At 38.5% G+C, this 25847-nt stretch overlaps 1 protein-coding gene across 1 annotated transcript in view; it reads left to right on the top strand.

The window, feature by feature from the left end:
• Positions 1-16810: 16810 nt before the first annotated feature.
• Positions 16811-25847, top strand: part of LOC114645753 (protein mono-ADP-ribosyltransferase PARP14-like) — a 70577-nt gene continuing 61540 nt past the window's right edge. The window contains exons 1-2 of the mRNA XM_028793582.2: positions 16811-17149; positions 22557-22657. Of these exons, the coding sequence (XP_028649415.1) occupies positions 16978-17149; positions 22557-22657 (273 nt within the window). The 5' untranslated portion in view covers positions 16811-16977. The remainder of the gene's footprint in view (positions 17150-22556; positions 22658-25847) is intronic.

The following is a 25847-nucleotide window of genomic DNA, read 5'->3' as shown; positions in this document are numbered from 1 at the left end:
ATCTAATAAAAAAATCACAATGAATGATTGGAATAGTGCTTCATTTTCTTCAGATTGTCAGCAAAGTATTATAAGAAAAAGTAACTGAGACAGCTATATATATAAAACATCCAACATCAGTCTGTATGTCTGTCCGTTTTTCACGAGATAACTACTTAATGGATTTAGATAGTTTATAGTTTTTTTTTCTATAATTTGCTGGAACATTCCAGTTGTTTTTGCGACTTCTATCATTGAACTATGTATCATAGTTTGCTTGCGGTACCAATTTATTTGCGGGAATCCGAGAGACACACAGTGGGCTGAGGGGAGGGGAGCGGAGCCCTCCTCACTCACATGCCAGCCTTGGGGCGTTCCTTACCTCCACTTAACTAGTTAACAAGAGAACTACTTAACGGATTAAGATCAGGTTTTTATCTATAATGTGCTTGAACATTCCAGTTGATTTTGTGACCTCTTATCGTGCTAAGAATCATAGTTCACTTGCAGGAGTGATATATTCGTGCTAATCTGCAACAGAGGCTGCGGGCCGAGGGGAGGAGGAAGCATAACGTCAGGAGTAGGGAGCCAGGCAGGGCCCTCCTAACTGTTCTGTTTCACTACTATGTGGGCGGAGCCACAGGGGATGGCTACTTTGAAATATAAAAAAGTATATGAAGGACAGAAAGAGGAATTACATTACTCTAACAATTATGGTGTGTTGGTGTTTATGTGTCCTCTAAGATGATTTGCAGTAAGTGTAAACATGTCTTCAGTGCTGGGTTTCAATCCAGTCCATTGAAAAGCTTCTCCATTCGAACACTTAAGAAGTGTGACAGTACAGTCATGCCAAGAGGTGGCTTTTTGAAATTCCAAACTGAAAAGCACACTTACCTGTTTTGTAAACTGTGTAGAGAATTTCAACTTTTGCCTTGAATTGAGAACAGTGTCATCTCTGTAAAGACTGGTAGCTTAGCTATTCCTGAATTATCAGAAGTGTTGTAGCTCAGTTTGCCTTCCGTTTGTTGTGTTTGCAAAAGACATCAAAACTTCAGTTTTTGTCACTGTTTGGTTACACTTTCCATTATACTTTAATTATTTAAGGTTTGTTTGTAATTTGGTTACAGCTTATTACTATGCAAACAGTCATGGCTACCAACAAATCACAGGCGTACTTCAAAATTCTTGGTGATCCTCACTTACAGTTGTACCTTAACATTACCATATTTATTGTTTTAACACCATTAACATTTTTGGATACTGTTGTTTAACATTAAACAGCCATTGTCTGAAGAAGCATGACTCTTTTGAGTCTACATTCACACTCCAATTAAAAGTAACAGTATCCTGATTATTCCTCATATCTGATTTTTTTTTTCTTGACTGCTTTAACTAATTTTATGACTGATCCACATCTGATACGTGTACAGATGTCTATCCTGAATGTGACACACACACGTGTGTGTGTATATACCGTATAGCACATATCTATTCATATATATTGTGAAAGGCGCTATATAGCGCCCGACCCAGCACAGACTGAGGCAGAGGCACGTACTTAAATAAAACACTTTTTTATTTTTCTTCCCCGTGTCCCACAGGCCCAACACAGTCCCAAAAACACTCACAATATCCGACCACAATTCTTCTGGCACCACCACTCCTCCTCAGGCTTAGTCCTCCTCCTCCTGACTCTGGCTCTCCTGAGTGGTGGTGTCAGCTGGCCCTTTTTATATCCCACCCGGAAGCGTTCCAGGTGCTTTACCACCTGGTCCTAATTGCACTTCCGGGTGGGGCTGAAGATACGACCAGCCAGGCTGCTGACTCCATGCAGCTCCCCCTAGCGGCCATCCGAGCCCCCAACCAAGCTGTGGAGGACTCCATCTCCCATGGAGCCATGCGCCGGGTTGGGGAATCATCGTCTGCCAGGGAGGCTGCCACCAAGCATCCCGGGGGAGGTATTGAACTGTCCATGGCTGCTCCCCCGGAACAGATGCTGAAGGGGCGTCCCTGCCGGGCATGGGACCCGGCTGTCCATTACAATATATAGTTTTTTAATAATAATAACGCATGTATTATTGGGCATGGGGAAGTGCTATATAAATAAATGTATTGTTATTATTTTTATTTAAAAAACTAAAAAAAAGCAAAAAAAGTTGCTGCAGAAGCTATTTTAATCATTTTCATGTATGTGCCACAACCTTATAGTGCTTAAAATTCCAGAGTTCACAATCACATCACCTCCGGTAATTAATGAATGATTATCCATTGGCATTATGTTGACAGTATGGGTGGGTCTTCTGTTTCCTTGGAGATCAAAATTCCACCTCACCCTTCCCTTTGTCGTTTTCAACAGCCCAGCACACACTTTGCTTTCAAAGTGACAAGTTTTAAACTACTACAGGATCAATGTCACTTCCTTGTCCTGCTATTGTATCTTGACAAACTGGCACATTAATCTTTTAATCCTCAGCCCAGGTTCATGGTCCCTTAATCCGCATCCTTCATTTACTCAAAACCATGCATCCTTTTTTAATGCTCCTCAACAGCATTGTCTGATTCTTCATTTTGAAATGAGCAAAGTCTGTATTTATGCAGTGCCTTAACTTGCCCATAGCCCCCTTGTATTTTATTTTTAAAGTACCTTTTGTTACCAGGGGTTTGACAGCTAAAATTTTGTACAATGATTATGAGGTTTCTTTCAGTCTTTCCCATTTTGCCATAAATTGTCAAAAATACATCATAATGGAATATACCTATAATCACCTTTAAGACTCCAGAATAAATGTTTTTGGCGATGGATTTAGTTAATTGTAGTCTTTTTAATACTGACATATTTGGCATGGTGGTGAAGGTCTAACAGCTACCTTGTAATTCTATTGTATGTTACATGCGTACTGCCACTTACATTTTTTTACTATTTAATACAGTTCATATGTCTGTGTAATTCTGTTTTGAAATATGCACATTAGACCAGTCTTCTGCTACTCTTATTTATTGTAATTATTTATTTATATATTATCATCTTATTGTCTTAATGCATGTATATAATTCACTAATGATCAACAGCCCAGGCAGCTGTGGCATAAAAACTTTACTATACTCTCATAGTGCATGTGACAATAAAGAATTATTTTTAAATTTTATTTTCCCAAACCAGAACATTACAGTGGCATTCAACATATCAAACATATTATAATGAAATACTTTTTGATTTTAAGTAAAATCATTTACTTAAAATTAGTTACAACAAAAACAAAAGAAAAAGAAAAATACAAAGAAAAAAAGACAAAAAAAGATTAAAAAAAAGATTTAACCACTACCCATAAGAAAGAGAAAAAAGAAAAAAGAAACAAAACCCCTCTATTTTTTAAGAAATATTAAATGAATAACATTAGAGAGTCAATCACATGCCCACCAAGCTCATTCTAAAATAAAATGAAATACAATTATTACAATATTTTAAAACAGCTTTGGGCATATCCTCTAAGAAAGAACTAGATTTTTTTCTAATACTAGATAATACAGAAAAAAACGCTTACCAGTTTAGCGACAGAAGGTGGGTTGGGATTCTTCCAGTTGAACAAGATAAGTCTGAATGCTAAAAGTGTAATGTAGGCTTCTGAGGGATTGCCGGCCATATATCCCGGCCAACACCCCCAAGCCGCCAGATGGAGCCATCCCAGCAACATGGAAGGGCCCTGAATTCCAGCAGGGCATCATGGATATTGGAGTTTTCCTTCACAGCCCTGCTGGATACCTTGGGGGGCCAACAGAGGACGCTGCAGGGAGGCCCAGAGACTCTAACATGCCCTATAACCCGGAAACAGTCTTAGTCACAGCGACAGGAGGAATGACGTGCTTCTGGGATGAAGAAAAGGACTTTTTATCTGACCTGGAAGTGATAGAAGTCACATGGACTGAAGGATTGAGAACACTTCCGGGTCAGGGAATATAAAAGGACCATGTGTAATCCCAGATGATGAGCTGAGTTGGGAGGCAGGGTGGCTAAGCGTCTGGAAGTGGAGGATTGATTGTTTATTTGTGATTATTGATTTATATTGGAGTATTGTGGAGTGGTGGTGCTTGGTGCACACTGTTACTATAATAAATAATCATTATTTGGACTTTTATCCGGTGTCTGACGTATGGTCTGAGGGTTTAAGTGGTCGACAGTGCCTCTAACTGTCACAGGCTATTATAATAAATTTATCCCAATGCACTTTAATACCATCAGGGAATACACTAAATATTTCTGTTAATGAATTTGGAGTGACTGTAACACCTGGGCAGTTTGAGAAGCATGTAAACGATTTTGGTCAAAAATAATGTTAATTTAGTGCATCCCAAAAAATGTGACCTAGTGATGCTGGAGCTAGATGTCAGTGCTTGCAGATTTGGTCTTGCCCTGGATACATACTGAAAAGTTTTAAGGGAGATAAACATAATCGATGAAAGACCTTTAATTGAATTGTGGAATTCTTGGCACACATAAAACTGGAGTGCAGTCAATGGATTGCTGTGCTCCACTTCTTTTCTAAGATGCCGAATAACAGGTCCCTTTCCCACAATTCCCTAGGATCTTTAAGAGGTACATTATTTTAAATGTGTTTATATATTGTTGAGATAGCGTCTAATTCTACATGAAGACTGGTCAATATTTCCTCTGGGATTGACATGGGTGTGAGATATGGAAAGTTGGGAAGGTTCCTTTTAACAAAATTTCTGATTTAAGTATAGGAAAAAAAAGTGTGTACTTGGAGGTTCAGCCTTGAGCATAATTGTTCATAAGATGGCAATACCTTGTCTATATAAAGATCTCTTTATGTCTTAATCTCTAGTTGTTTCCATGAGTTAATTACTGAGTAAGTCTGAAAGCACTGAAACTGATTATTCTGTATAGGATCAACAGATCCTGTACCTTGAAATGTGTCTTTCATTGGTTTCATATTTTAAGTAATAAGATGGATGACCGGATTACTTGTGTACTTGTGATTGTTAGTATTGAATGAAGATTCAAGATTTAGAACTAGATTTGTTTTCCATTGTAAGTCAGGCCAGTGTGAATTTACAGGTTTCTGCTGATTTGTTCAGCTTTATTTGCGTTATATATATTTATACTCTAGAATAATTAAACATTTGACAGTGTTAATTCTCCCTGATATCATGAGATGGAGAATGGACCATCTGTTAACAGTTTTTTTTTGTTATGAATGGCGCTTCCAAAACTGTATTGGAAAAGATCTTTATATTTAAATGTGATGGTTATCCCCAGATACTTACAGACCATACAAACTGTATGTAAATATATATTTTTTTAAGTTTTTAAGCACAAATATAGTTGATTAAACCATAGAATGCACAGCGTAATAGTAAACTAAATGTAAAAACATTGAATAACACTGAGAAAACCTTGAACAACAGAGAAAACTAACACTGCAATAGTCCGCGCTATAGCGCTGCCAACCACTGGCTAAAAACACTTTTTTTAATGAGTTTTAAGCACAGGGAAAAAAATGAACATTTGAAAAAATCCGTAATTTAAATAAATCCGTAAAATAAAAAAGAAAACACATATCAAAGTCGCCGTGAAAAGGCAAGTCGTAGTCCACCGTCTGAGTGTCATATGAAAGCTTATTAGGGTACAGACAAAAAAAATAGGCACACAGTGGGGAAAAAAGCACGAAATGTCAACTTTAATCTCGAAATTTCCAATTTAATCACGTACTTTATTTTGCCATTAAAGTAGAACATCATAAACTTCATCTTAAAATCATTTAATTTACTAGTTTCTCAAATCCCATTGCAACTAAAATAGCACATTAAATGCTTTGTTCTGTATTTGATCTTCTATGTGTGTGAATCACTATCTGCTTCTTAAACGGGCTTTCTTTTTATCCGACAGGACACATAATCCATTACATTCGTGATATTACAGCTCTCTGAATAATTAAAAAGCTGAGATGTATATATGATATCTTTTTCATGATGAAAGGAATGAAAGCATGTTATTAAACATAGGAACACGGTGGCGCAGTGATTGTTCATGTCTCACGCAAGAGGCTTGCTGCGCCATGTGCGACCTTCAATGAAATAATTTATTGCAGCAGTACTGTCTCTTTCAAATGTACTAACCCCCAATTCCTGTCCTTACTTTTCTTTCTCTAAATACTCAAACGCCACGCAATCAGCTCTGTAATAGACGTTAAGCCATCTGTAAGCTTAGAACGCCAATTCTTCAAAACTTTTAAGGAACATTGAAATATCTTCGTAGTGCATGTTTAATTATTCTATCCGTCTATCCTTCCAGTGTTGCGTCAACACCAGCAAGAATACAACGCAATGCAGGAACAATCCATGAACTAGCTAGCGCTGCGGCACTGTGTCCTCACATGTTTAATTATTAACAATACAGATTATTTAAATGAAGTTAAAGTTTTATCTGTATAATATAATCAACATATTTTGCATCATTTCATCTTAAAAATGATATCATCATCAATATGTAAATGCACGCTTTATAAAGTGGCGCAGGTTGTGTAATATTATAACTGTATTCCAAGTTTACAGTGAGGTGATTGTACTTATAAGTCCAAACAGTTCTACAAGGAGCACTTGATGGACTGATTTAGTACGTTTATAGTTCTTGGGATGAAACTTTTTCTAAACCGCGAAGTTCGTACAGGAAAGTCTCTGAAATGTTTTGCCATGGCTCAGGCAGCGTCTGCTTCATGCTGTATACCGATAATTCTCTTTCCGATCAGCAGCTGCTGTGATTCCCCACTCAGATACAGTGATATAAATACTCCGAGTGGTGCAGTGAGAGTAATATGGAAAAAGATGATCTGCTGTGGCAACCCTTAACGGGAGCAGCTGAAAGAAGAACAAGATGCATTGAGAGTAACAATGCTAAAGCAGTTATGGTATTTGGAATACTATGGCTATTCCCTGGACCATTATATTGCTGCAGGTTAATTACAATCAGATGCATTACACTAATAAACAATATGCAGTTAGTTTCAGTGTATTTATAAAGCCGTGTCAGGAATGTGGATCTAAGAAAGAAAGGGTGACCACACAGGAACAGTAGCACTTTTTTACGCTTGGTGCCACCAGTCTGCAAAACCGAGCAGAGAAATTGCGTATGCCAGGGCATGAGGTACCGTGGAAAAGTGCGTGGCTTTACGTCAAGTTTAGGTTTTATACATCGCGATTTGAGCGTGGAAACTTTTGTACGCAACATTTCTGTGCGTACGCACCGTTTATACATGAGGCCCCAGGTGATTTGCTAGGCTCAATCACACGACCAAGCAGAAAAGAGTTTGCTGCATGAAATTCTGTAAATTATCAAATGCATTATACTTATTTTGAAATTCACAGTGGGCAGTGATGACATTTAACTCTTTTTTTCCCAGTTTAATGATGTTGGAGCATTTTTCCATGCCTTTATATGTAAACACAGATTATTAAAGTTTCTGCCTTATTTGACATAGTCACCTTAACTCAATTATGTGTGTGCATATAAACACACTGACCGTAGCAATCTGTTATTAAGATTATTGCTGTTATTATCATCATCATTATCATCTGTTTGGCATTAAAAGAATGAGCTCTCTATCCTACTAAATGTAAGTTGCAGCCCTGCTTATTCTTGTAAAAGTGGCAAAGCCAAGGGGCTCAGTAGTCTTTCATTGCGTGATATTATGATGTTAAAATGGGCCTGGTTTAACTGCAGATCCTACACATTTCTTGCTAAGACTCTATAAACACGTAATAGTCCCTTTAACTCATTGAATTTGTTTCCCTTTTCCACTCTGCTGATATTTCTTCTGCAGAAGGTTAATCTTTAATTTTATGAATACAGATTTAACTAAAAAACAATAGGTGCATTTATATATGTTTTAATAACCCAGTTATTTAACGAAGCACACCTCAGAAATAGCACATATTCCCTCATTCAGGTAGAGAAACCAGAATATGAGATTTCTCTGAGTAACTCCAAAATGTGGTCATGTAACCCTTAACCTAGTTGCAGTTAAGGATTTCATAGCCTGCACATGTTCATTGCACTCTCTTAGCCAAATAATGTAATTGATCCAAATCTGTCTATCCTGAATTTATCAGACAGATGTAAACTAAACGATGCTGGTTACTGCTCTACTATTTCAGCATATAATGCATATGCATTTGTCAGGTCAAGGAACAGAATCAAGAAACAAAATATCAGGGCTGTTAGTCTGAGCTAATTTATTCCTACCAGTATTCTGTACATAGCACAGTGCCCAATTGCTTAATAAGAAGCACTTATTGCTCAAGTAACACTTCTGATTCACTTTAGTTGTCTCGCTCGTTAAATTTTCAACCCTTATTGCTTATTTTAGTCTTAAACAGCTGTTGTCTTGGTTTCTAATTGCCCCTTATTAGCAATAAAAGAAAACAACATTTCTCAATTTAGCTTGTTACCATTTACACCTATGTGTATTTATCATACACTATTGGGCTTAATTAAATACTTGGAAGGAAAGTAAAGAGAAAAAAGTGAAGTAATAAGAATAACTTGTCTGTTTTAGACTTCAAATCATTTGGATGATATCCTTAGAAAGGAAAAAAAAATCTAGGATATGAGAATGACTTGACATGGCAGAGTTAAAGCACTAGCAAGCCATAAAATTAAATAATTGACAAGAATTGTTTTTTAATTAAGCAACTGGGTTGGAACAAAAACCTGCAACACTGCAGCCCTCCAGGGGGGTATTTTCCGTACGTCACTTAAATCATCCGAGATCAGGTGCCTCATCTTGGATAAGTTAATGCCGGTGCCACTCATCCGGGATAGGTCGGTTTTTCAAACGCAGCCGTGTAGTAGATTAGTCTAGCTGGATCTAATCATATGAGATGAATGCGCGCACCCGCGCTGAGTGAAAAGCCCATATATATTGAGTCTAGAAAACATGATCAGCAAGTCTTTGATAGGCTGTAACAAAATGACGAAAGAACGGGCGCATTTTTTTTCACACACGCGGCGCAAGACCTTTTATTCGAAGGACATGAAAAATTTCAAGATTTAATATGCACAAGGGGTAACACTGCAAAAGCAGCCAAGACCAGAAAAGACGGCTGGCAAAAAGTGGCCGTCAAATTAAACGCTAAGTAGTGTGCATTGTACTTACTGAATGCAGCGTTTCATTTCCTATGTGTCAGATTAATTATTATTTAATATGTCATAATTCCAGGTAAAACGTGAGCACAAGGAGAACATGGGAACAGGTTAAAGTGAAGTACAAGAATATACTTCAAACTGGTAAATTTTGGTATATAACTATTTAAAGAATTGTTGACATAAATAATCATATATAATATAAAAAACATTAATTTTAAAGCTAATAAGGCAGACAAGCAAAAAACAGGTGGAGGTCCACGTGGTCCAGACCTAACCCCTGCAGAAGAGTTGGCTCTCCAGCAAAATGCCCATCGCCCTGTTTCTGATGGCATTCCAGGGGGAAGCTCCTCCTCAGAACCAGTGGCAGGATGCAGTGGTCACTTCATTTCAGGTAAAGGATGGTCATTGCATATATTTGTCCTCCATGTGTGCCATAGGTATGTTCCATATAGTCCTCTTTTTTGTTGGGTCAGTTGCAGGGAATGTCATATCCCTTGAACCTGTGTCTGGCCAACGAGATATTGACGAAGGTCAAATATTTGATGAAGACACTGTGTCTGATTATTCATCAGGAGGAGAGGTACATTTTCCAAATAATGTTTGATCAAACTCCACTCTGATCAGTCCCATGTGCCCCAATCACATTTGGAAATCCTGGGTAATGAGAATGTTAGGCTGATTGTGAGATTCTTCATGGAACTGTGGGTGTTTTAGCCTGTGTATTACCTACCTGCAATGGCATGAAACGCCTCTTTTATTGTCTGCACACGCAGGTGTCCAGGAAACACAATGAAAACCCGAAGGAAATGTTTCAGAGCCAAACAGACTTTACGAATTGCCTGGCAAACTGCACTTTTCAATAGATGTTCCACATCTTCGCCGAGTTTGACTTCGAATATACGGAGCTAATAAATCTTTGAGGTACAATATTCCCCCTCGGCTAAAGTGGTATCTTTCATACAGAATTTCCTTCGGGAGCGATAAAGGATCTTGTCGATCGCGCAAAACCCTCTCTATATGAAATTCTCTTTGTATAATTTGCGCACCAATATCAATTGGTTGCTCATTCATGAACGGTGAAACCATGACTGGATGACTTCCACGCACTGTCACTGATCACATGTGTAAACTAATCCTTGTTTACGTAGAACAAACCTGCTCCGAGCAGGTTTGAGGATTAGGATGTGCTGCTATGACAACACTTCCAGCAAGAGTTTCGAAAAACCAACAGATCCAGGATCAGGCCAAATCGTCAACAATTACATCCGGCTAAACGACTAATCCACGTACGAAAAATACCCCCCAGGACTGAATCTTCCCACCAGTGTCATAAACAATTCAAACAAATGTAATATTTAGGGTTTAAATTAGACCCACTCTGTGTCTGGCAAATGTGTTGTAGTTCGGAAAAAAACTGCTGTGGTATAACATAACATTAATAATTAATGTTATTATTTATTTATTTCTCTTCAAATTTTGCATATCCTTATTTCAACTTGGGCCTGTGACTCTCTGGTTACTTGACTCATCATTATAAATAAGCTTGTGGTCATCTGCAATGGGAAAAGGTGGGCAAAGAGGAGAAGCATAAGAATCCGTTTCTGTCAAACTGACAGAGATGCTTGTTTGACCTGAAGTAAAGTAATCCGCTCCATTTATGACTTGGGCAGCATTTAGCCAGTTCTCTCTTACAGTGATCCTTTAAGCATAGATGTTATGTTTGGTAGCTTGGCCGTGGCCTGTTTTACCAGTTATCCGATTTTGGCAGCACTTTTTACTATTATTAGTATTAGAAATGCAGACCAACCACATGCGTTACCTGGTAGGTAACCACCCATTCAATCAGATCGTGATTCAGACTACGAATGATATGAATGTAATTACTCCAATCTCCAGGCTGTCAAATAAATGAACCACACGCCATGGCTCAACGTAAAGGGGCTTTGTCTCTGACGTTGACTTTTGAGGTTCGATCCCCGCCAGGGGATGCAGTGGAGTGTGTTCGCCTGATGAGCCCAAATAATAGATAGATAGATAGATAAATAGATACTTTATTAATCCCAATGGGAAATTCACAAAATAATGGCGAAACACGTGTCGCATACTCTTTGCATTATTTGACAGTATATTATGTAAAATCTGGTCAGGGGCGGGTGTGGCAGGGGACTACTACTACGCCAGTTAACATCAGATTTGTAAATTAAATACTGTATAAAAAGTGCAGAGGAAGCCAGCAGCTTGTTGTAAGTGACAGTTTCTGACAGACCACACAAGCAATCTTTTCTTGGTGTACTCTGTTGGCTCAGTTTCTTTGTAGCTCAGTCACAATCACAGAGACAGAAATTCTGTAAGAGATAATCTGTACCGTGTTATACCTGCCTTTCTCCCAGGAGATTACCAACAGCAGCATTAAAAGACATTCAAACTCAATACCATTAGCTTATTGTTTGTGCAAAGTCATAACTTTTGTATACTGTAGTTCGGTATCACTAGAACTAATATCATGCTGTCCCTACTCAGTTCTGAAGAACTGTCACTATTATAAGATGACAAATTGCTTTTTATTTTCTTCGGGCAGTTTAGATTCCACAGCCCACATTCACCTCGCCCTGCTGATGCACACGTGGTGTCAACAGGTCGTCCTTTACCTTGAGCTGCTGTTCATTGGACATGAGGAGAGCAGGGATGGTGGTCTAGTTATCTCAGGAATAACGTACAGTGAAGGGGTTAAAGTGGACTCGATCGGCTAGTCGAGGGACATTAAGATTTCTTTGTAAAAGAAAGAACATTTACATTTTTCATACACCTTAACTAGTTTTGGGGCTCCTGAAGCCCACAGTGCCCTAAGCTGCCACCCAGACTAGCCCTTGAATAAATCTGACAATGAGTGCACCAGAGTATATACAATTGTATTTTAGGTAAACTATGAATTCAAATTGTTTATGCAATTATTACAAATTTGTAAGTTTTATACATTAATGTTCTTTACAAGTTTTGTTTTAAGGTTTTAGCTATAGACTTACTTTAACAGTTGAGCTTTCCAAATTGCTATTAGCTGTGTCCATCCATCCACTATCCAACCCGCTATATCCTAACTACAGGGTCACGGGGGTCCGCTGGAGCCAATCCCAGCCAACACAGGGCGCAAGGCAGGAAACAAACCGGGCAGGGCGTCAGCCCACCACAGGGCACACACACCAAGCACACACTAGGGACAATTTTGAGTCACCAATGCACCTAACCTGCAAGTCTTTGGACTGTGGGAGGAAACCAGAGTGTCCGGAGGAAATCCACGCAGACACGGGGAGAACATGCAAACTCCACGCAGGGAGGACCTGGGAAGAGAACCTGGGTCTCCTAACTGCAAGGCAGCAGCGCTACCAACTGTGCCACCGTGCCGCCCTAGCTGTGTCCATTTATGTTAATATGTTTCTTCTTTGTTTTCTGTGTGTTTTAACAAATATGTTTCTTTATATGTACTAATTCTGTATTTAGTAATTAGTATCATCTATTCTTGCATTTTAACTGAGATTTTTTTCACAGTGCTCTGTACCTACACTCAGTTAAAAGCACTTCACAAAACTAAGATATACAGTATTGAATATATTGTAAGTATATAACAGTCAAGAAGGTTTCTCATGAAATCTGGGGGTCTTCACATTTGATTAGCTTTACTAATAGCACACATACACTCACCAGCCACTTTATTAACTACACTTTGTTAGTATTGGGGTTGGACCCCCTTTTACCTTCAAAACTTCTCTAATTCTTCATGGAAAGATTCAACAAGATACTGGAAATATTCCTCAGGGATTTTGGTCCATATTGGCATGATAGTATAATGCTGTATGGCACATCTGCTTAAAGGTTTGATGAGTTATGCATTTGGAGATGCTGCTCTGGATACCTTGGTTATAACGAGAGGTTATTTGACTTCCTGTTGCGTTTCTATCAGTGCAAACCAGTCTGGCCCTTCTCCTCTGATGTCTGGCATCAACAAGGCATTTTCATCCAGAGAACCGATGCTCACTGAATATTTTCTCTTTTTCATACCATTCTCTGTAAACCCTACAGATGGTTGTGTGTGAAAATCTCAGTAGATCATCCGTTTCTGAAATACTCAGACCATCCTTCTGGCACCAACGACCAAGCCACATCAAAATCACATAAATCACCTTTCTTCCCCATTCTGATGCTCAGTTTAACTTCAGCAGGTCATCTTGAAAATGTCTACATGCCTAAATGCATTGAGTTGCTGCCTTGGGATTGGCTGAGTAGATATTTGCATTAAGTTGAACAGGTATACCTAGTAAAGTGGGTGGTGAGTGTACTAGGACTGTGTAGCAGTTAAGGCTTTTGTCCACCTCTTGAACCCTCAGGTACCACTCGAGACACGAGGTAAAAGTATAACTAATATTTATTTTATAATTATACAGTGCACCAAGCACCCTCCACTCCACACTCATATAATCAATAAACTCTCTAATATAATCAATCCTCCTCGCCCAGACACGTCGCCACCCTACCTCCCAGCTCAGCTCAGTGTTCTGGGCTTCCCACAATCCTTTTATAGCCCCCGACCCGGAAGTGGTTCCTGGCACATCCCACAAGTCCATTTCCTTCCGGGTCAGGGCAAACAGTCCTCTTCTTCATCCCGGGAGCACGTCGTTCCTTCTGGACATGTGATGCTGACGCACTCCCGGGTTATAGGGCACACAAGAGCCCACTAGCCTCCCTACAGCGACTCCCGGTGGTCCCCAAGGTATCCAGCAGGGCTGTGTATAGAAACTACAAAGTCCATGAGGCCCTGCTGGATCTCGGGGCACGATCATGCTGTCCGGAGGGCTCCTCCTAGCGGCCTGGGGGTGGTGACCGGAGTCCATAGCCGGTCGTCCATCACAACTGAATGCACATTGATGAGACCCATCCTTCCATTAATATGAAAATCCCTAAGAGCAAGAGCATCTATCTATCTATCTATCTATCTATCTATCTATCTATCTATCTATCTATCTATCTATCTATCTATCTATCTATCTATCTATCTATCTATCTATCTATCTATCTATCTATCTATCTATCTATCTATCTATCTATCTATCTATCTTTGCTTAATAGTAATTATGTTTACCCACTGACACCATTGCTTGAATACCATTACCCACCATTACTACCTCCTTTACCACTAGCTTTTTCCTTCCTTGTGCCCAATGCTGCCAGATAGGACTTTAATCCCCACCATGCAGTCTTGAATAAAATGACTCTGTGTATGAGATAGATAGATAGATAGATAGATAGATAGATAGATAGATAGATAGATAGATAGATAGATAGATAGATAGATAGATAGATAGATAGATAGATAGATAGATAGATAGATAGATAGATAGATAGATAGATAGATAGATAGATAGATAATGAAACATTAAAAAGCTTTTGTCAAGATGACTCAGTGGTTAGTGTTGCTGTTTCTCTGACCCAGCATCTTGATTTTGATCCTTGACCCCTATCAAAGCTGATGTGTGTCTTGCATTTTCGCCTGCATAAACACCCATTTTTCTTCCAAATGACTTACAGATCGTGTTAATTGGCGACACCAAATTAGCCATAAATTATTGCATATCTGAGCATGAACTGATTGGGGCCCTGTTGGTCCTTATCTTGTATCCCATAGTTATTTACTTTATGTTATGTTATGTCAAAAGGGCTGTGTGACTGTGTAGTTATGACTGGCACAACTTCACACTTCTCATAGAATAATTTATTCAAACTCAGTCAGTGTATGTGTGAAATTAGTGTTTTTGTTTTTTTTTGTTTTAGCTTGTGTTTGTGAAATCATAATGGATGGTGGTGTTTATATGTCCAGTAAGCAATAAGGAATTAAATATGTTTATTAATTCAATGAGAAAATCTCAAATAAAACTCTGACAGAACATTTAATTTTAAAACATCCTACCAGCTAATAATAATAATAATAATAATAATAATAATAATAATAATAATAATAATAATAATAATAATATATCCTTATTTACCACTCACAAAAGTAAATGAAACCCAGCAGGCACAAACTGACAAAAGTTGTAATTATCCAGCCTGGGTTTCCTGCACAGGTCATTTAAGAAGCCATAATCTGTGTGTACTCGTCCCCAGTAACTATGAGTGTGAGCTTTTGTGTGTTCTATACTGGAGTTTGGCAACGTGGAAAAAGGAACAGACACAGTAAATCAACAACATATTCTAAAGGCTACCACTAGGTGATGCTTGTGCATAAGGGTTAAACTAAACTAGAAATAAACTCTACAATTTAGTAAGAATGAATTAATATTATTGTAAAATAAGCTTGATGGGTCTTTCACCTAAGCTTAGCAGCTGTTTTAGTAGGTATGAGGAACCACAGTGGACTAGTATCATATAACGCTCTGATGTGGGTGGGTGTGTTTGCTTACTCTGATACGTTTTTTGGAGTTTAATGGCTGTATTCTTCTGTTATTTATATGAGTCTATCTTTGACTGAACTTTGTGTTAATGTACTGTACACTCTTAAAAATAATGTTTCCTTAATGCCTATTTACTGTGGTGTATGGATTCTCACAGAGTAACCAGGTACATCCCAGGATGTAAGGACACTGTGACCGACTCAGATAATTAAACCTGTTCAGAGGAGTCTCCATAGGATCCTAATTCAGGTCTTGAAGATTCCCAAAGCAGATCACACATAATTCTTTGAAATTAAGGGACTGAAGTCTTAAAGCACTTCTTTACTCAAAGAGCCGTGGAGATCTGGAATTAAATCCTGGGACATGAAGTTGAAGCAGAAGCCTTGACAAACTTTTGGTAGTATCTGGATGAGATATTGGGACATCTTAGATAAACAAACAAACTCGATGAACTGAATGCTCTCCTCTCACTTGCCAAAATTCTTGACTTCTAACATATGACCTTAAGTGGGCACATGTTGACAGAGTTTGAAAAAAAAGTACAAGTACATAGCATACAATTTTAGCATGCTTTAAACAAAACAGCTATGATTTTATAGACATTTTTGTATGAAAAAAGCATTTCTAGTTACTGAACACCCTTCAGATTCAGACTAGGATTCTGGGAAGGGTTCTTTGCACATGAAGTTGTTTTTTTGGTGATTTAAAAAACTTAATATTTAGAAAACCTTTGAAATCTTGAATGTAATAAGCTGTCTAGCAGAACACTAACAAGTTAATAAAACCTGGACTTATGTTGTTTTAGGCAGCAAGAGTCCCTTTAAATTATGACTCATTGGTATTTCACAAATCAACGTTCATTTTCTCATAGTTATTTACTGTATGGAGCCTGTTATTGATCAAAACAAACAAAAACTCTTTGTAGAACTTCCATGGGGAACATTTTCTGGGAATCAAAAATGGATATTCTATGGCATTGCTACGGAAAAAAACATTTTTTTAAGTGTGTGCAGGTGTTCTGGTCTATTATCCGACCACTGGAATTTAATCTTTAATCTGCACGTAAAATATAATCTTTCCGTAGTACACTAATTTAAAAATGTGCTTCCCTTTCCATTTTGTAGAAAGCTAACCTGAGTATAAATGGTCAACATCAACTATTTCCACGAAGCCTAATTGTTTTTATTTTTATAGTACCACTTTAAACGTGTTTTCTGTAACCAGTATTACTGCATTTTTGACATCGTAAATATGGTATTTTGAAAGTCCGCCACACCTTTGTCAACCAAAGCTCTAACGAAAGTGAAACTTCAGAAAACTTTTTGAAGTGGCGACACATCGAATCGGTAGTTAAAAAAGGCACCAGATTAATAAACGATTATATGTATTTGTCTTGCCATGGAAAACTATCCTTATCCTGTTTGTATGGAAATACGCAATTTGGAGGAAAAGCACAAAGAGCGGATCGCCTGTTATTTTAGGATAAAACGAAAATCAGGAGGCGGAGAATGCAGCGAACTAAAACCTCTTCAAGGAAATGTATACACCATTTCCTTTAAAGATGAGCAAGGTATGAAAAGATAAACCTGCAACCTTCGATCTTTACCGTTTTTGACTTACTGATTTGGTTTCGAATGTTTATTCGCTTATATATTCATTCACTTGGTTATAAGAACAGCAGCACCTGCAGGCAGGGTGACCGTCTCGGGGTCGCTTAGTGAAAGTGCATGGAAGCCGAACATGCAACTCTGATTTACAAAGCAAAAGCTAAACCGGTGAAAGCAGCAGCACTTGCGAAGGAGTGTCCTCTGACAAGAGACGTGCACGGATTTTCATTTAGTGAACGGAGGTGTCTATAGTTGCCCTGAATTAGCCACTTATCTATATCTTGGTGAGGCCTGAGCTGCCTCGATCGCTTGCATATTGTAATCTTTTTAGTTACATAATAAAAGGTGTAATTTTCCTTGTCTTCTCATTGCAAGCAAATAAAGATAATATTAATTATGGGAACGGCAATATGAACGTGATATGATTAAGTCTGAGGAATTCTCGCGAATCACTTCCTGCTAAAACAAATAATATAAATAATATAAGGAAACGCATAAATAAAACGGTATCTGGACAACTGATCTCATAGATACATGTATATCTAGAATTGATTTATGTAACATTGGTGAAAGAGTCTGCTATCGTTTTATATGTTTTTGTTGTTGTTTTGATGAGATTTTTGAAACAGACGACGAATACTGAAACCGAAAGAAAAAAAAACTGTTCTGCCCCCTTTTTTATATAGGCTATATATATTTTTTCTCCTTATTATACTGAAAGACTGCCGCTGATGCCGCACTAAAATGAGTATTGCATTCTGAAGTTGCCCTCTTGCCATTTATAATTAATTGTTCAGTTGATTAAGTCCAGTAAAGACCAGTCGTTCTCGCTCAGCCTTGCATTTTCATATCAGAGTCAACATAACTTACCACACATCCTGTGTATATAAAAAACCCACAAGCTGCGTATTAACATCCTTTTAATTAGAACCCAGTAATTGACAAGCTGCTGGCAAAAGCAGATTAAAATATCAAATACCCAATTTTTCCTTCATGCCTCCTCCCAGCCAGCCATTTTATGAACTCAACTGAGCACTATAAGTCCTGTTCAAAGACGGCTCCCACAGAGCAGTTTAATATGAATTTTCTTTCTAGTTCATTTAATAAATTCATTCTCTATCGTGTCTTCCTGTGGTTTTACATCCTCAGTGCGTCTTTAAGGGCCTTTTGAAATAAACAATGACAGGAGAATGACTTGCACTTCGTTCAGTGTAAAATCATTTATTTTTACATGGCTTAAGGGATGTAGGCACAGCCTTTCAGCTGTGGAGTGACAACAAACCATTTACTAGACATTATTACTAGGCTACCATTGTAAATGCCAACAAAAGAAAATAGACATATAACTCCTAAATAAGCTGCCTCTTGCTCTTTTCCAAGTGTCCATGTGGATATTGGGGCAAGCAGGTTAGCAGCAGCAAGTTGACCTGGTCAGGAGTGTTGTCTTGTTGAGTTACCATTGATAGCTGAAGTTGTGCCTTCCAATAACTTTTTACATATCCACAATGCCCTCTTGTCTGGAGGACTGTAAGAGATGATAGCAAAAAAAAATAAAAAATAAATAAATAACAAAATATTGGGCCTTTCAAAGTAATCAAAGTTTGTAGAAGCCTTGTTACATTCCTTATATCCGCCAAGCATTCATTTCATCATCCTTCTCAGCTATTGTTGCCTCTGTCATACACCCAGATGCACAATCCTCACCTCTCATTATATCTGGCATGGATCCTACAGTTGAACTGACTTCCTTCCATCCCACAAGACCAGCATCATCTTTAATAACAAATAACAAAGAAATTAAATAATTAATAGGGATACTACTGCTGTGTGCCATTGCTAATCATAACTTTGAAATATATAATGCATGATGCCTCTATATCTATAACATATTATTACATATCTTTCCATAGATTGTTTCTTCATATCCTGCAGTCATAATAATCTTAGACTGGGCATGTAATTGTCTGTAATACTGAAAAATGCCCATAAACCTCCATCTTATCACACCACAGCTCCACAGCTATTATAGGCAGCTTTTACGTCAGCTAATACTTGCATAGTAAATTCACTAAATATTTCCCTTTCTTAATAGGTTACACAGTCTAAAGCAAGGGTGTCAAACTCTAGGCCTGGAGGGCCACAGCAGCTACAGATTTTCATTCTAACCCTTTTCCTAATCAGTGACCAGTTTTCATTGCTAATTAACTCCTTTTCTCTTCATTTTAATAGCCTTGTTTTTAAGGATTCAGTCCTCTGAATTGATTCCTTTCTTCATTAAATGACAGCTGAACAGAAATGAGATGTGAAACAAGCTGACAGATGACCAACAAAACTGGGGCTTCAAACTCCAACCACTTTCTTAATGAGAAGCCGATTCTTTCTGTTAATTAAACCCTTCGTTTAATTTCATGGCTTGTTGCTACTCTCATTCTGCCACAGCACACATTTCCAAAACTGTTGCTTTTCTGCCTTTTCTAAGAACGCTATCATAATGTTTTGGTGACCTCAGAAATCAACCTTACTGACACCTTCACCATTCTTTATTTTAAGGTATTGTGTGATGGGCACAAGTGAGCAGGTCATATGGCGGCCTGTTTTGTGTCTCATTATTGTTTGGCTGCTAATTAAGGAAAAAGAAACAACTATGGGGCCTGAGTCAAGCTATTTAAAAGAGGTAATCATCAGCAAAAAGTGGTCACTAATTAAGAAGATGGTAAGAATGAAAACCTGCAACCACTGCGGCCCTCCAGGAATGGAGTTCGACACCCCTGGTCTAAAGCTATCTATGCGAAATATGGATTGTGGCTTTAAGTTACAACTGCCTTTGTTGGTCACTAAGTTACATAATGAGCTAACATTAACAGTGCATTATGTGAAGCACCATACATCACTGTCAGTTAGACACAGCATGTTAGTAATGCTAGAAACTCATTTAAGGTGATAGATAGATAGATAGATAGATAGATAGATAGATAGATAGATAGATAGATAGATAGATAGATAGATAGATAGATAGATAGATAGATAGATAGATAGATAGATAGATAGATAGATAGATAGATAGATAGGACTTTACTTGCCCCTGGGGGAAATTTTGCCTTTTACAGAAGCTCTTTAAATAAATAAATAAATAAAATAAATAAACACTGAAGGACAAACCATATTTAATACTGTAGGTAGCTGGCTACTTTGCAGTCATCTAGTGGTACTGAAGTGGTAAATATTGTAATATTAATGGATGAGAACTTTTCTCACCTGTTCTAAATAAAGCTGACATATCTGTACATTATGCTGCATCCTCTTTCAGCACCATTTTTTGTTTGGTTAATCCTTACTGTCTCAGCACCACCATTTTGCTTTCTTTTACCTTTGGTGCCCATTGTAAAATTCCATCCATCCATCCATTTTTCAACCCGCTGAATCCGAACACAGGGTCACGGGGGTCTGCTGGAGCCAATCCCAGCCAACACAGGGCACAAGGCAGGAACCAATCCCGGGCAGGGTGCCAACCCACCACAGGACACACACAAACACACCCACACACCAAGCACACACTAGGGCCAATGTAGAATCGCCAATCCACCTAACCTGCACGTCTTTGGATTGTGAGAGGAAACCGGAGTGCCCGGAGGAAACCCACGCAGACACGGGGAGAACATGCAAACTCCACGCAGGGAGGACCCGGGAAGCAAACCCCAGGTCTCCTAACTGCGAGGCAGCAGTGCTACCCACTGCGCCACCGTGCCGCCCCATTGTAAAATTGTTAAATGTAATGTGTGAGTTAAGAAAATGGATGGATGGATAGTTTATATTTTATGCACATGGGGTTATACTAATTTGGGGAGGGATTACCTTGTATGGATACCCGCACACAAAATAGGGCTATACCAATTAGGAAGGGGCGATCTTTTAATGGATTTACTGAATGCATGTACATTTATTTAGATAAGTTGACACTTCTATCCACCTCTATTTGTGTAGCACACAGGAGTTCTTAGACAACTTATTCATGAAGCAAAGGAGTAGAAAGGCAACTTCATAATTTTCTGGCTTGCCTGCCTGAATGCATATGTGTTCAATCACTGTAATTTGATTCAAGTCACTATGGACCACTACCACATTCCAAATCACATTCAGGGTCAGATCCCCAGCTACATCATGAGACAATTCTATTCCTCCAGGTTGACAAAAAAGTGGCAGCCCATGGAGAAAAGAATTGTAGCAGGATGTACCTTCTCCTTCTCTTTTTTGTCATGGGGATGAACCTTATCATTTGAGGAACTAGAAAGTCAAAAGAACCAAAGACTCCTACTGGAAGTCAACACCTGGCAATCAGGGGATTCATGGATGACCTTACTGTGTCAACACCAACTCACGTGCAGACAAGATGAGTTTCAGCAGCATTCGACCACATGGATACCTGGGAAAATGTGACCTTTAAGCCCAAGAAATCAAGGTGTTTGGTGATCTTAAAGGGTAAACCTACTAAAAGGTTCAAACTACTTGTTCAAGGGGAAGTGATTCCACCAATACTAGGGAACCCAATTATATGCCTTAGAGAGTGGCATGGTGATACCGTGACAAATAAAAATTGTGTCTCCAGCAAAAGCAACAAGTTGAAGAATGGCTGAAAAAGATCTAACAGTGGCATATAATTTAAATACACCATTGTTTGATAATCCTCATCTTCCCACACCAATTGGTACACTGTGTAGTGTTTTTAAAGAACTGGCAATGGATGGATGGATGGATGGATATCCATTTCATCACAGAGCACTTTCTTATTTAGTAATCTTGAGGTAATAGAAAAGGAAGCTTGCAGTTTTCAAAAAATTCTCACAGATGTAAATGATTATGTATAATCATGTTAAAAACAGACCCGTTGTTTCTGACACATACAGTAGTTTCACACTGGCACAGTTGGTACTGTTGTTACTTCATATACTATCTGTATAAAGTTTGTGTGACCTCCATGTGTCTATGAGGGCCTTTCAATTTGGTTATTGTAAACCAAACACTAAAGATGTGTGTGTGTTAAAGTATTTGGACACATTAATATCATAAATATCATACATATATGTATATGTAAGTACAGGTGTTGGTCCTCAAATAAGTTGTGCCATATGATTGAACAGCATCCCATTTGAGAGTTTACCTCAAAAATGAATGCAATGGATGATATAAATGTTTAAACATTTGCCTTTAGGTTGTGGAAGGATGCTCCTAAAGAGAATATTCTGACTCAGGGTAGAATTTACTCAATCCGAATCTTGAATTTGAACCAAGTACCATTAGGCAGCTTCAGATTGGGCCTCTTTGCTGCAAGATCACTTTCAAATCATAACATATGTTTTGTTTTGTTTTTTTAAGCGCAACAAAGGGTTCTTGATGCAAAAGATCACATCATCAATGTTGCAAATGAAACAATCAAAATCACAGTATGGAAAAGCGAGGAAGTCAAACCCCCTCAGGTATGTAATGGATTGAATTAAATAAAAGCACAGATACTTAAGCTTCTCTACTATACTTTTAAACATATTTGTTCGTTTAATTGAAACTTAGCATGTTATTCATATTTCTTCTTACAATTGTTACACTGTTTCCATATTTCACTTTTATGATGACTATGTGAGTACAGAAACTTGATTCTGTTTACATGTTTTAATCAGCATATCAATAGTTTTTGTTGCTTTACAATATTTTAACCTTAAACTTAATATTTGGAGAAGTAGTTTCAAAGACTTAAGGAAAAGGTGGAATTATGGTCATTTGTTCCAGTTTTGTTCAGGTTTGAGTAATTACTGCTGACCTGCATCCATTCTGTAGCCTTGTCTATTGTTTGTCTTGTCCAAGAGGGTGTGGTGTATATGTTCTGTGTCACTATTGTCATTTTTTTGTTAGTTGGAGTGTATGACTTAGCACAATTTTGCAACTGTTCATAAAACTGCATAATGTCAGAACTGCATTACATTGTTACACCTTAATGCTTGCTATCCCTTGTATCAATGCCTCCTCCTGCAATTATCATATCATTAATGATAACCAAGATCAGCTTCATACATAGCACCCACCCATCATGTCTCATACCCTACCTGGGATTGAACCACAAGTTCTCAAACCTAACATTGACCCAGCACACACATGACCAAATAGCTAAGGTAAATAACAGGCCTGCACAATTCTTCTTCCTCTACATCATTTCCAAATTCTATGTAGGGTCGACATGTCTGACCGACCTTCCCAATACAGCTCAGTCCTGTACCATCTCCCCAATCAAACCACTTCTTTCAGATCTTCTTTTAAATTATTCAACCACTTCCATTTTGGCATACCTCACTTTCTTTTCCCCCGATTGTTCCATTCCCATCACTTTTTTGCCCACATATTCATTGTCTCTCCTCTTCTCACGTCCATACCACTTCAGTCTACCTTTCTGTACTTTCTTAGCTATCTCTTCCACTTTTGTTGTACCTCTGAATCATTTTTTATTCTGTCATTTTTTGTAAGTCCTCACATCCATCTCAACATTCTCATTTCTGTCACATCTAAATTCTTCTCTTGTGATCCCTTTACTGCCCATGTCTCAGCTCCATACATCATTTTTGGTCTTTCCACTCTCTTGAAAACCTTACCTTTAACCTTTGCATTAATTCTTTAATCACACAGTACTGTTGAAACCTTCCAATTGTTCCATCTACACTGCACTATATGAGATATCTCTGCATTTAGTTTTCCATCTTTGGCTACCACTAATCCTAGATGCTTACATTTATACAATCTTTTCAATAGCTATCCTTGCAGACTAACATCTGAATATGGATCATCATTAGCCCTCATATATTCTGTCTTATTCCAAAAAGCCCTTCTTCATTCTTCCAGCTTCCTCTCCACTTCCTCTTTTTTGGTGCTACATAACACAATGCCATCAGCATCAGTCTTTTATCCCATTACTCAACACAATTAATGCAGTTAAAATATTTATCATATTTTTGTTTTTCTTAGCCAGCCCAATGATTAAGTAAGGTAGAGGGAACATGTATATTTTGTGCTTCTTTGCTGCCTTGGGGCCTGGAAATCCAAGTGGATAATGTCAGGGTGGCTGTCTGTCATTTGAACTACAGATTAAATAAAAAAAAAATAAAATCTACCTTTTGGAGTGGTCCAGTCACAGCTCAGACCTTAACCAAATAGATGCGTTGTGGAATGACCACAAGAGCCTTTTACACCAGACACCCTAAGAATATGGCTGAGGTAAAACAGTCCTGTAAGAAAAATTGTCCAAAATTCCTACTCAATGTTGTGCAGGTGTAATGCACAACTACTGGAAGCACTTGTTTGAGGTTATCACTGCCATAGAAGGTTCAGCCATTCATTACATCTAATGTTTCACATACTTTTCAACAGCACACTATGAATGTTTGATGGGTAGGTTCAATAAACACATGAAAAATAGATAGATAGATAGATAGATAGATAGATAGATAGATAGATAGATAGATAGATAGATAGATAGATAGATAGATAGATAGATAGATAGATAGATAGATAGATAGATAGATAGATAGATAGATAGATAGATAGATAGATAGATAGATAGATAGATAGATAGATAGATAGATACTTTATTAATCCCAAGGGGAAATTCACATACTCCAGCAGCAGCATACTGATACAAAAAGAATTATTAAATTAAAGAGTAATAAAAATGTAGGTAAAAACAGACAATAACTTTGTATAATGTTAACATTTACCCCCCCCATACCCCCCCCACCCCCCCCCCCCCGGGGGGTGGAATTGAAGAATCGAATAGTTTGGGGGAGGAACGATCTCCTCAGTCTGTCAGTGGAGCAGGACAGTGACAGCAGTCTGTCGCTGAAACTGCTCCTCTGTCTGGAGATGACACTGTTTAGTGGATGTAGTGGATTCTCCATAATTGGTAGGAGCCTGCTGAGTGCATGTCGCTCTGCCACGGATGTCAAACTGTCCAGCTCCATGCCTACAATAGAACCTGCCTTCCTCACCAGTTTATCCAGGCGTGAGGCATCCTTCTTCTTTATGTTGCCTCTCCAGCACACCACTGCGTAGAAGAGGGCATTCACCACAACCATCAGATAGAATATCTGCAGCATCTTATTGCAGATGTTGAAGGACGCCAGTCTTCTAAGGAAGTATAGTCGGCTTTGTCCTCTCTTACACAGAGAATCAGTATTGGCAGTTCAGTCCAATTTATCATCCAGCTGCACTTCCAGGTATTTATAGGTCTGTACCCTCTGCACACAGTCACCTCCGATGATCACGGGGTCCAGGAGGGACCTGGGACTCCTAAAATCCACCACCAGCTCCTTGGTTTTGCTGGTGTTCAGGTGTAGGTGGTTTGAGTTGCACCATTTAACAAAGTCCTTAATGAGATTCCTATACTCCTACTCTTGCCCACTCCTGATGCAGCCCACAATAGCAGTGTCATCTGCGAACTTTTGCACATGGCAGGACTCCGAGTTATATTGGAAGTCCAATGTATATAGGCTGAACAGGACCGGAGAAAGTACAGTCACCTGCGGTGCTCCTGTGTTGCTGACCACAATGTCAGACCTGCAGTTCCCGAGACGCACATACTGAGGTCTGTTTGTAAGATAGTCCACGATCCATGCCACTAGGTATGAA

Source organism: Erpetoichthys calabaricus, chromosome 2, assembly GCF_900747795.2.
Source record: "Erpetoichthys calabaricus chromosome 2, fErpCal1.3, whole genome shotgun sequence".
Classification (NCBI taxonomy): Eukaryota; Metazoa; Chordata; class Cladistia; order Polypteriformes; family Polypteridae; genus Erpetoichthys; species Erpetoichthys calabaricus.
The sequence above is the reverse complement of the archived record's forward strand: the minus strand, read 5'-3'. Positions and strand labels throughout refer to the sequence as shown.